At 44.7% G+C, this 13,335-nt stretch overlaps 1 protein-coding gene across 1 annotated transcript; it reads right to left on the bottom strand.

Annotated features, from left to right (window-relative positions):
- Positions 1-48: 48 nt before the first annotated feature.
- On the bottom strand, positions 49-4,151 carry Gphb5 (glycoprotein hormone subunit beta 5). The gene is made up of 2 exons (XM_048415743.3): positions 3,948-4,151; positions 49-1,414 (listed from the first exon to the last, which is right to left on the bottom strand). The coding sequence occupies exons 1-2, from the start codon at positions 4,149-4,151 to the stop codon at positions 1,226-1,228; spliced, it is 393 nt and encodes a 130-aa protein (XP_048271700.1). The 3' UTR covers positions 49-1,225.
- Between the last annotated feature and the right edge of the window lie 9,184 nt (positions 4,152-13,335).

Raw genomic sequence — 13,335 nt, 5'->3', positions numbered from 1 at the left:
TCCCTTTTACTAACCATGAAATTCCAAATGAATGTCAAGCAAAAGAACTTCAAAGTTTCAAGGGCCTTTATTGTTACACCAAGCAAAATAAAAACTAGAAAGACTTTTCTAAACATTTGCATGAATGCAGATGACAGGGAGGACACTTTATTGCCATCAGTATAGATGCTCCTGGCATAGTCTCAAAAAGAACAAAGTTAAACTCAAGCCCCCAAATGCCAAAACAAAAAACATGTGCATAGAATTCGAGTTGAAAAAGAAGGTCCCAGAATCAGCTGCTGTGCGATTTTAGAGAAAGCGAGAGCCGGACAAGCACAGCCTCTCTCCTGGGACTGGCAGGGCAGCCTCACCTCACAAACACTCAGGATTCCAAGTCTAATGCATTGCCATTCAGGTTTAAGATACACTAAACAGCCAGGGTCATTTGTAACTGGTCACTCCCCTGTGGCTGCGGGAAAACACTCGAGCCATGAATTTAATCTGTGGTATTTTTAAACCTAAATGATAGTTTCTAATTGCATTTTGTGAGTTTAGTTTAGTTTTGTTTTTGTTTTGTTTTAACTGGCGAGTGCACACTTCAATAAGGAAGATCCTTAAGGGAACGGAGGAACTTTTCCTTGGGAGAGGAATACCCACTTCTAAACACCCTTTTTTGTAGCAGGCAGTACTGTCTTTGCCTCTTATCTAGGTAATTGCTCAGCCGGAAGGGAAACAGAGCGTTCTCTCTAAGAACACTCGAAGTTGGATTTTCTTTTGAGCAAGGAAGAAAGTGCATTGGTTTTGATCATACTTTGCCCTTTAATCATAAATCCAGTTGGAGTTCAATGACAGAATGTGGAACCTTAAAGGCTTCCTGTCGCTTAATGACATCCAATTCCTTTAAATAAATGCCATGATGTCAATCAAAACTGAGGGAGGGTTGTAATGTACAAACCATGCTCCAAAAGTCAGGCAAAGAAACCCTAGCCTAAGTTACAGACATAAGAATCAGAGACATCATCCTGGGGAAGGATCGATATTGCTTGACATTTTTAGCCTGAGTGTGCTGCACCTGGACACACACAGAAACTGGGTGGAGGAAGACCTGAACCAAGCAGGGGACAGGCTGGCAAATACTGAATCGTACTTGAAGGCAGGAGCTAGAGCAGATTCATCCCTGGGCAAGCGCACGGATTCTGTGAGGCTCGCTCGGGCCACCAGCTGTGTTCTGAAGACAATGCTGGCCTCAGATGGTCTCACACTCAGTGGTGGCCGTCGAACATGCCCCACAGTCACAGCGGACAGCCATCGGGTAGGTGTAGAAGGGGTCGACTCCAGGAGCACAGTTAGGCAGCTTGACAATCACCTGCTTCGTCTTGTTGTAGGTACAGACCCGGTGATGGGCTTCAATGTAGGGAGGCTCCAGGATTGGTTTCTGTCCCCACAGGTAGAAAACAGGAAACCCGTTAGAATGCAGCATCCTGCTTCCTGTTCTTGGAGCCATCCACTGGTGGTTGTTTACTTCTGCTCTGACTTCTCCCACCGCGAATAAACTCCTGAAGGCTGGAAGCCTGCTTGCTCACTACCATAGCCTGAGCTTCCATGGAAGTCCAGGAAACACAGGAAGCACTTGGTAAATATTTAGCCAGCAAAGAACTGGTCTCCCCTCTCCCAGCGTTCTCCCCTACAATCTGTTTACAACGCGAGTCAGCCTTTTAAAATACAAGTCAGTCATGGCCCACCTCTTCTCGAAGCCCCAGTCATTTCCCGTCGCGCTCTGGATTAAAACGGCAAAGATGTCCGGATTCTTCTCAAGTCTTAGCCCGCTATATCTGTATTTTCCTGCCGATGTGGGCTGTAGTCCCAACCTTGGCCATCCCCCTCCAGTCTCCAGGCACAGCGTTCTCTATCCTCCTTCAGATCAACCAGGAACTGAGGGTCTTTGCATGTGCTATTCCTTCTGCCCTGAATACACACATGCACACACACACACACACACACACACACACACACACCTCCTTCATGAACTTCGGATTTTGTTCAAATGTCAACCAACCTAGAGAAGCATTTCCTGATCCTATTTCAATTCCTTCAACCCACCTCCATGGCCTAGAGCTCCTCTCCCCCTTCCTGTTTGGTTTGGTTTCGGGGTTGTTGTTGTGTTTGTTCACTCCAGATGCCATCTCCTACATCTCACTTTTGTGTGACATTGCTCCTAATCTAGACAGCAAGCTCCGTTAGGTCAGCCACCAGGCTCTGGTACCCAGGCAGCCTGGCACCCAGGAGATTCACAATAACTACTTGTTACTGAACCAACAAAAGAGAGCCGAGCCAGGCGGCTTCCTGGTACTCTGTTCTGATGACTGGAGGGTTTGCGCACATCCTCCTTCACCACTTAATAAACCTTGAATTCACAGATAATTTTGTTAGAGGAAGTACAAAGATCAGGAGTGAGAAACCCAAAGCCTACAGTCAGCTCTGCTGTGCATGCCTGCTTTACCATGGCTGGAGACCTAGGGAAAGCCCTTACTGCTTCCAAGCCCCGGTTTCCTGTCTATAAAGCAAAACACCAACCTGAGAGCATTGTCATGGAGCTAGATGAGGTGATGTGTGCAATGCACAAGCTCTGGCAAAAGTCAGAGTTCAATACATGCAATCATGGCTCTTACGAGTGCAATTACCAATTATAAGGATGTAATAATGAATGTAATAATGACAGTCTTACAAAGGACAGTCTCTTTGTTCTGAGCAAGAAAAAAAGGGGGGAGTAGGGAGGGAGATTAGATAGATAATGCATGCATCCATACACAGGCACATACATAGACAGATACATACATACGGAGGTACATGCACATACAGGTATATAGAAACAGGAAAAATAGATGACAATGCACACATATATAGAGTATAAGTACATACATGCATAGGTGTGTATACACACATACACCTACAGATGACAAGCAGGCCAGCTCAAGATGAAGCTCTTGCCTCAATGTTACAAAACTAACAACCTTGCCTTCTCCAAGAACCAGGTAGAGCATCTCAGTTCTTCTCTCTATGCTGTGTCCTTTAACTCACGGTATTCTGGGTTCTAGGAAAATCAGGTACTCAGTTAACTTTTTTTTTTTTTAGTTTTGTAAATCTGTCCCATGCAGTATGCCAAATAAACAAATGAAGTGTTATTGATCTGAAATTCAAGTTATCCACGTTTCTGAATTATTTTTTAAATTTGACTTCCCTTTGGATTGTGGGGTTTGAAGGGGAAGGAGGTTGGTGCAGCTTTTGTTTGGTTGCTTGGTTAGCTGGGGGAGCAGTCAGGTTTGGCTTTGATTTTGCTAAACCTGGCATCTTGGAGCCCAGGTCATGAGGAGTCACTATTTTAACAAGAGGTGAGTGCAGCCAGGCATCATGAACACATTCCCCAGCACAGCCAGCTCTGAGGTTTGTATACCCACTCTAAGTGAAAGGCTAGACATACTGAGTGTAAATGGAGCGGATGGATCTGTCACTGAGCTAAGGGGAAAGAGCTGTGGCAGAGCCTGGGACTCGTCCTAAACTTCCAGGTTCTCTTGGGTACCTGCCTGCCTTCCTCATAACTGAGGAAATACAGGAAGGAGATGTGGGCACAGATTGGACCAATGATTTATTTTCAACTTTGCATTGATTCTCTCTGACTTGGCAGTCGCCCCACCCCCCTTGAATCCTTCCTTGTGACCTTCACAGTAGCATCTGATCTCCTAGAGATGGCTTCTAAACATGCAGAAGCATGGAAATTTTGTTTCCAATCTCACCAGCTCTATGGAGAGGAGCCCCATCATGGTTTTCAGATCTTGGACGAACCAAACAATAGTGCAATCGAATTTTTAAAGTGCAGAGGACAGGGCAGATGTCCCAGCATCCCCTCAGTCGTGAAACAGTGAACCCTTGAACTCAAGGACACTGCCATCCAAGCCCGTTGGACTACATACCTCCCAGGTCTCACAGCGGCCCCAGCAGGCATCAGTGGTGATCCGAAGTCCTCTGCAGCCGGGCTTCTTGGCTAGAAATGTGAACTCCCTCACGGCACAGCCCACAAACGTATGCAGGTTCCCATTGGAGGTGCTGAGGACAGAGTCACAACCACCCAGAAGGAGGAGGGCCGTGGCACCAAGGACAAGGTGTGCCAGCTTCATGCTAGTCCCAAGGAGGGAAAGGAAACAAGATGAACACACCCAACTGCTCACAGTGGGGCAGCCCACAGTGTGATGGTCACTCTAGAAGAGACCTTGCTCTAAGCATTACTGGGGAAAAAAATGAGCTAAGCAATTGTCCAGCTCCAACTGCATCTCCATAACTAGCACCTGTAAATAGGTAGCAACTTTCTCTAGACACCCTACTCTCAAAACATGGTCTCAGGCTTTCCCTTGGTGAACCCCAGCTCCTGGAGCTGACTTGTATGTAAAAGGAATTCATCCCAATTCATGCAAAAGAAATGTCAAACCCACAACAGTACAAGAGTTCACACACCTTCTTTCTTACCCATATCTTCAGGGTATGCGTGTGTGTGTCACGTTAGGAGCTTTGCACACATTTGTATTGGATGGGAAATGAATGGGGAAGGTAGATAAGTATTAATAGTAATAAATTAATAATAAGCATATCCCGGTGTGTTGTTACTAACCCAACCTACCATACAGAAGATATTATAAAACCTGGGACCCAGCATGGTTGCCACTCATTAAATGTGTTCTACTCTTTAGAGATCACATCTGTTCTATGCTCCTGCTGTGCAAAGGCCCTAGGGTGGCTCAGTTTAGCAGCAAATGATGGAAAGCTAGTCATGATCTACTACAGAGTCTGCCCGCTCTGGTCCTTGGCCCTTTCTGGTGCTCTAGTAGCCCAGAACGGGGCCCTTCATGGCTGGCCCACTGAACAGAACACTCCTGGACGTCGTGTTTGTGAAACGTCACCAGGTCAGTGCCACTCAGGACGAGCCACATGTCCGAAACTATTCTTGCTGGTATGTTGACATGTGGCCTCTGTGGGCTTCCCCTTGGGAAGAAGGAAGTGAGAGATGGAGAGGTACTTACCTGAGCTTGCTGGAGTCAAGGCTTCCTTCAAAAGTTGCAATGAATGGGAAAAGTTTGCTCTGGGTAAGTGTCTCTCTGTTCTGTTATCGGGCTGCCTGATTACTCAAATATATAGGGAAGGTCTTGTCAATCACAGCCAAAGAGAGGCAGAGTCTTACAGGAACGACTAAGCACATCAAAGCCGTGGAACATAAAGCCAGTCTCTATTTTCCAAAACTGATTCACGTCAAGGGTGGTGTTTTGTTTCTTGACATCACTGAGTGAAACAGAAAGTTGCCTTGGTGGGTGACATAATCCTGAAGAGACAGGCAGAGGTGGGTCACCTGGCTCTGGGAGAGCAAGTGCCCTGCATGGATCAAAGTTTCCTCCATAGGAACATAGCTTGCCTTTGAGGCAGTAAGCCGCGAGCAGCTTCTGGCAAGTCCTTTCCTTGCACTTATGGCACTGAAAACCAGCAGGACAATAGTTCTCACATGGAAACAACATGGCATCACTACTGACAGACGGAGAGAAAATTTGGAAGTCTTAAAGATCATTTAACTAGTAATCTTTAAATGAATCACATAGGCAAAATACAGATACTGGAAATGTCTGGCTTCATATGTGGGAATTAAAGATGACTTTTTCTTTTCTTCTACATGCTTTTGGGGATTTTTTTAACATGGGTCAGATTTTTAAAAAGTCATCTAGTGTTATGATTTTAAAATTAAAATAAATAAATAGTTTTCTATGTGTACTGCACAGGACATTCAATGATGCTTTAGTGAAAACGTCTTAGATTTCTGGTCTTACAGCAGCGCAGTACTTTTTACGAGTAGGGGACCTGGTTTATGGTCCATTCTACAATGGTAGCATGTAAATGGATTAGAAAGCTGCTTGTTCGTGGCCCTTTTCTGGGTGTTCTAAAAAGTAAATGGAGCAGACATCTGTGCCCTGGGGAGATTACACTTCACAGCAAATCACGACATACCCAGAGGCATTTAAGATGCATATTAAATGGCTAGTGACACAAAATAAAAAAATTAAAGCATCCCCACTTACTGCACAGAAAGATTTTTAAAAACAAATACAGCCTTCGTTAAAGGTTGACTCTCTTGAACACGAAACAGCGATCAGCGAACCCGTCCCTGCATCACCCATCCCTGGAATCAGCTTATTTTATAAATGGTGCAAGTTGACAGAGTGGACAGAGGACCTTCTTCAGCCCTAAAGTCTGCACACAGAAGAGCCAGACCCAGGACACCGTGGAAACAGACTGTTCACCTGGCTTTGGTATTCCTAGGCAGCAAGTAGGAACTGTTGCCTTGAGCCTTGTTCCTACTCAGGGCTGCTCATGCCCATTAGACTTGGCATATCCATTCTGGGCTGTAATCTCACAAAATACAGACAGCAAAGAGAGACCAGAAGCCCCCTTCTTCCACAGTCCCTGACTGTCTGGTAATGCAGTGTGCTCGGTTGGCATCCCTGCCTTCTACACCCTCAGTGACAGCCCAGGGATCACCTTTGTAGTTACCAAACACGTTCTGATGGAGGAGGGTTATCTGTCTATTGTGTTATTTTCATTGGTCAATAAAGAGACTGCCTTGGCCCTTTGATAGGACAGAAAAATAGGTAGGCGGAGTAAACAGAACAGAATGCTGGGAAGAGGGCAATGAGGCAGACGCCATGGAGCCAGCCACCAGGTCAGACATGCTGAATCTTTTCTGGTAAGCCACCACCTCGTGGTGCTACACAGATTATTAGAAATGGGTTAATATCAAGATATGAGAGTTAGTCAGTAACTAACTCTCTAGAGATAATGGGCCAGGCAGTGCTTAAATGAATACAATTTGTGTATTGTTATTTCTGGGACTAAGCTAGCCGTGCGGGAGCCGGGTGAGGCGAAAAGCAGGCCTGCCCACAGCCCCTCACTACAATGTTCCTACAGCTGGATTCTGCTGGACAGCAACATGCACTGTCCTCAGTTGTTCAGAAATACTCTAAAGAATTCTCATTTTTTCCTTTTTACATTGAAAGAAATGGAGGCTCAGTTACTCTTTAATTACTTATTTCTATCAAGACAGGGAGAGGCAAGCAGGTTTCTCTAAACCCTCTCAACAAGTGTAGCCAACAGAAGTAGCTGCCTAGAACGCTACATTAAGGTAACTACAAGCCATCCAAGTAGAGGGGGCAGAAGAGAGGGATGGTTGTTGGATGTCACCTTTTGCCACCTTGGCATTCTACTGTGCCACATGTCTCCACAAGGACAGAGGCAGAGCTTGGGCATGTGACTGCAAAGGCAACTTTGAGTCCTGGGCCTTCTAGAAAATCTGTGCATCTGCCATCTTCCCTTCCATCTACAGTGAGGTTCCCACCACTGGAGTCACATGAGAGAGTGATGTAGGCCATGTCTTTGAGCACAGGTCCTGAGCATCTTCCTTAACGTGGTTCCATTTTATCTGAACACAGACTCACTGTCACCATGGTGAATGACTTACAATGTTCAGGCTCTTTAGAGTCTATGAAATAAGAGATGAGGGGGATGCGATTTGGATATTTTTAGATGTGTGTCTCCCAAGGGTTCATATGTTGAAATTTTATCCCCATGGTGAGGTAAATAAGAGGGTAGAAACTTAATCCAACTATGGTGGTTAGAACTGGGGCCTTAGGAAGCCTCCAGAACAGTCCTAAGAAAAGTGAAAAATACTGAAGGTGCTACAAAGGTGATTTCAAAATATCCTAGAGAGTAAGAGTTTAAAAAAAATCAGCTTAGTAGGCAGAAAAGCAAGCATGTGGACCAGTGGAATAGAGGACATAGGAATAAACCTACTCATCTTCAGCCAGTTGTCAATCAAGGTGCCAAAAACATAAGGTGGAGAAAAGACAGCCCACTAACAAACACTGGTGGGAAAGTGTGATACCCACATGTGGAACACCAAGACTAGATCACAACTCTCACCTTACACAAAAACTAATTCAAAACGAATTAAAGTATTAACATAAGACCAGAAAATTTCAAGCTACAAAACCCAGGAGAAACATAACAAGATGTTGGCATGGGTGGTTTCGTAAGACAGCTCACATAGTTCAAAAGATAAAAGCAAGAATGGCAGAAAGAATTGCAAAAATTCAAAAGTTTGTTTTTCACAGCAAAGAAAATGATTGGCAGAATGAATGGGCAGCCTACAAAATGGAAGAAAATCTGAACCAGCATCTATCTGTCAGAGGACTAGCATCCAGAATATATAAAGAACTCAAAAAATAACAAAAGAACAAATACTCTAATTAATAAACAAATGAATGATCTGAATAGACACTCCACAAAAAAATTAAAAATGACCAATAAATACATTAAAGCAATCCTTAATGTCTTTAGCCACTGGGCAAATACAAATCAAAACCACACTGAAATTCTCTTGCCACCATCAGGATGGCCGTCACCAGGAAAACAATACAGGTTCATTAACATGTAGAGAAAAAAGTGTCAAGAATATAAATTAGTTCAGCCACTATGGAGGCCAGTACAAAAATTTCTTAAAAAGCTAAAGAATAGAATTACCATAAGAACCGGCCTCACCACTCTTGGGTATATACCCAAAGGAATCAAAACCATCACACAACAAAAACACCTGCATATTCATGATTATTATGGCACTGTTCACAACAGTCAAGATTTGAGAGCAGCTCATATACCGGCCAAATGATAAAGGCATTAGGAAGCTATAGCATATGTCACAGTATCAGAAGGTACAATGCAAGCTTCACGGACCTATGAACCAAAACATGATCAGCCCAGTAAGCTATCCCCAATAGCTCAATACTGGCGTGTTTATCTTGGGGAAGAACCAACAGCTGTCTTATTAGATGTCTGGCCTTCTCAATAGAGAGTGACCTAGTCAAGGTTTCTCTTGTGGTGAAGAGACACCAGGACCATGGCAACTCTTATAAATATTTCGCTGGGGTGGCTTAAGTTCAGAGGTTAAGCCCATTATCATCATGGCGGGTGGCGTGGTGGCATGCAGGCAGACGTGATGGTGAAGTAGGAGTTCTCCATCTTGATCCGCAGGCAGCTGGTGTTACTCTGTGTCACACTGAGGGTAGCTTGAGCAAAGGAGACCTCAGAGCCCACCCCCACAGTGACTCACTTCCTCTTCAAGGCCACGCCTCCTAATAGTCCACTCTCTACAGGGTCATCTTCTTTCAAGCCACTGCAGGAGGACATTCATACCTGGGACTGCAAACGTAGCCAACTACCCATGGCTGGGGAGATCACGAACCTTAGAGGATAACCTACTAATACCATTTCCTTAAACCAACATAATTTCTAACCGTACCCTAAATACTCATCCTTACACCTACAGGTAAGTGTAGCTCTCATCAAAAAAGCTTTTTTCTGTGGGATCCACACTTAGTCAAAATACAGGGAGTGAGTGACTGGGGTGCCCCATCCCAGCTGGTTCATCAACAATACAACCCCCCCCCAACCTAAGGCTCAGGGAAAATTGTGGAGGAGGGGCAGAAAGAGCGTAAGAGCCAAAAGACCAGGATGCCTGCTGCAGGATAATGTCTTCTAAACATAAAAGGGAAGCCGTACCTATGAAATCTCAACAATATGGCTATCTAAACCAGATCTGCTAACGGCACCAGGTGACATGCCAGTGCGAACAGGGAAATCTCACAAAGCCCCACCCCTAGATGAAGAGCTACAGAAAAGCAATGGCTGATGAAAGGGGGGGGGGAGTCAGTTTTCTCCAGGGATGAGCTCCCTGATAGGTTATCTAGGCCTAGGTGATTAGTTGTAAACACATGTACATCAGAGTAATGTTAAAGGGACTCATAGGTTGTGTGTGTGTGTGTGTATGTAAGTGTAATAGTAAATAATTAAAGAGGAAGAGACCATATATTTGAGAGAGGAGAACATGGGAAGACTTGAGGGGTAGAGGGAGGAATGAAAATGTTGTGAATACGGTACTCATGTATGAAATGCTCTCAAGTTTCTTAATTCAACGAAGTGGGGTGCTCATCTGTTACACTGGAGTTGTCAGCATGCTCTCCCATGTGTCACCCTGTTTTTGAGCAGTGCTTCAATGGCATTGGGTAGCATGGCGATCATGCATGGGCCTCTCACATGCCACAGCATCTTGGCATCTCACAGAGTACTCATTGGTCTCCCCAGCCTTTACAGCAATGTCTGATGCACCCATGAGGTGAGGATCAATTCTGGTTCTTCCTGTCCAAAATGAAGAGGAAGTCACGGAAAAGAAAAGATGGAGGTTGTGAGCAAGCCCATCAGGAAACCCGAACAGCCAGGAGTGTCTGTCGAGACCCTTCACCTCCTGAGTAACCAGAGAAATGTAAATCAACAGATCACCGAGAACTGCACAGCTGTCTCCTCAGGCAGCCTTCAACATCTGGGATAATGGACCCTTCTGGCTTTATCTCTTTGTTGGCTTATTATTTCCAGAACCAGATATTGGTGGTTTTAGATTCACCTCCCTCAAGACTCCAGAGCTCCAAATGTTCCACATGGTTTGGGAGAAAGTGCCTAAGAGTGGCTGGAGCATGGTCATTAAGCCAACACCTTTAAAACATAAAGAGGAAGTCAGGGGCAAAGAGCCCTCATTAGTCAGTCCAGCTTGTTCCTGAGCAACTGTGTACTCAAGACAGGCACCCTGCCTCCAACACGACTGCCTTCTTTGTTTGTATGTTTGCTTGCTTATTTTTTATTTACTCATAACATCTATGAAGGCAAGGACCTTATCCAGGTCATTCACTAAACTCGTTGTATTGCCTGATTCATAGAATGAACCAGGTATGCATGCCGTGCTGAACAAGCAAACAAGCAAGTGGACGGGAGACTTGGCTCAGTGGTTAAGAGCACTTGCTACTCTTGCAGTAAACCTAGATTTGGTTTCTAGCACCCACATGGTGGACCACAAGCACCTGTAACTCTAGTTTCAAATGATCGAATGCCCTCTTCTTGAGTCCTTGGGCACCAGGTATGAACATGGTACACAAACATATATGCAGGCATGGTGTGGGAAGTCCATCTGTCTATGTATTGCTTTTGTTGGTGAATAAATAAAGAAGCGGCTTTGGGTCTGTTGATAGGGCAGAACTTAGCTAGGCCGGGAGACTAAGCTGAATGCTGGGAGAAAGAAGGGTGGAGTCAGAGAGTAGCCATGGAGCCGCCGGAGATAGATGTGCTGAAACTTTGCTTGTAGGTCACAATCTTGTGATGATGCACAGATTACTAGAAATGGGTTAAATTAAGATGTAAGAGTTAGCCAATAAGAAGTTAGAGATAATGAGTCAAGCAGAGTTTTAATTAATACAGTTTTTGTGTGATTATTTTGGGTCTAAGCTAGCCGGGCAGCTGGGAACCAACAAGCGGCCCCTCTTGTAACACAGACAGAACACCCAAACACACAAGGTAAAAGTAAACACATATCTTTTAAATGCCCCCAGTTCCTCCTGGGACCTCTGTCAGGTCATCTGTGAGATGATGGACTTAGACTATAATGACTTGCTGGCCTTATAAAAGGTATGATTCTGGAAAAAGAAGAGGAGAAGGGAAAGAGGAGGAGGGGTCTTAGGGAGGTGATTAGATAAGGTACTCAGGGTGGAGACCCCAAGCTCGAATCCAACCGATGCTATAGGAAGAGGGACAAACCAGAAGCCATATGCCTGCATGTGTGCCACCCGTCTCTGGCCCTGGGACGCTCTGTCATCTCAGGACTCTGGTCACTGAGAAGGCCATCTCCAGATGCGGTCCCGTAGTTTTATGTTTCCAGAACTGTAAATCATGATACCGTCTTTCTTTATAAGCTCACCTATCTGCTGATCCAACACCCTCTTCTTACTTCTTCTGGCATCAGGCAAACACGTGGTGCAGACATACAGACAAACATTTATACACATAAAAAATAGAATAAATATTTTTTTAAAGATTCAAATTGGGTCTCTACATTGCTTTTCACTGTGCTTGCTACTTGGTGCATAGGCAGCAAATGTCACTTCCCTTTCCATCCAGGGAAATGCATCATGTACCACCAAGAAATTAAAAACTGTCAAAAAAAATACTGCGCCATGCCAAGAAATATTAGGCGTATCCTGATTTCACAGATATTAAATGTCACAGGGCTGGGTACAAAGGACTCTAAGACAAGAAGAGGCAAATCTTTGGGGGGCTGTGAGGTCTTAGTAGCATTCATAACCAGAATCCTGCAGCAGGGAGTGGGGGAGGTTCAACTCCCTTCCCCCCAATCAACCCATGGTGCTCTGATCTGACACCAAAATTATTGTGCTTTTTCAGCCCAAGAAGAAGGTAAGGTTGAAGGATCCGTTTAACCATTAAGGTTCAGTTTATCATAGCTAAAGAAGTCAGCCTATTGTAAATCCATGCGAACAGTCAAGCTAACTAGGCCGGGCAGCATGTTCTGAGTGCCCATCTTGCTCCACGGGGACTAAGCTGCCTCCTTTGTCACTTAAAAAGACATCCCAAGAGGTCAGAAGCATCCACGCTCCAATGTGGCTCCCCTGCTGTCCTCTGAGAACACACACACTCTGCCCAAGGGTCAAATTAATTACTGCTGTGCCTCCCGCGGGTGATTTAAAAGCCACAAATGAAATTACACGTTTTAAGGAACTAATAGAACCAATCACTTTCTTACAAACAGATAAAACCAAGGTCAGCCTTGGCCCTTACAAAGTTGTATATTGCTTTTCCTGTCTCTTATTTGTGAAGAAAGAAACTTCTGGGCTCACAAATGAAGATGAATAGGGAAGATTTTTAGAAGAAATTAATTTTATTGGAAAGTCATTTCTTCTTCTGACAACACTAGATATTTGTGGGACAGCTCTTAGCGTTATTGACTCAGAGAGATAACATTTGTCCTAGATGATGGTGTCGTTGCTATGGTAACTTCTTCTAACACGACTAAAAATAATGAAGCCTGTGTCTGATTTTACTAGGACAAGTCAAGCCTTTCTCCAGACCCATTTGAAAGGAGTGTCTGTCGACTGCCACAGATTTGTTTTGAATTAAGGGGCACGTCATTTAGGGCTGAAGTGAATTGTTTTTATTTCCGCCTGACTCTGCCACTTCTGGATGCTGTGGCTCTACAGGGCAGGGCAGGCACATGTCTAACCAAGAGGAACAGAAAGGGGGGTTAATGAGCCACAAGGAAGCATTCTTTATAGCAAGTGTGTCCTGTGTTCTCCTTGGCACGAGTCCACAAGGCTTCTGGGTCCCCGAGCCCTTCCTCTATAATCCCACAAGAGTCCCACAGACAATGGCAAGACTGTT

This window comes from Myodes glareolus, chromosome 11 (assembly GCF_982192425.1).
Source record: "Myodes glareolus chromosome 11, mMyoGla1.1, whole genome shotgun sequence".
Classification (NCBI taxonomy): domain Eukaryota; kingdom Metazoa; phylum Chordata; class Mammalia; order Rodentia; family Cricetidae; genus Myodes; species Myodes glareolus.
This window is presented reverse-complemented; position numbering and strand designations above follow the sequence as displayed.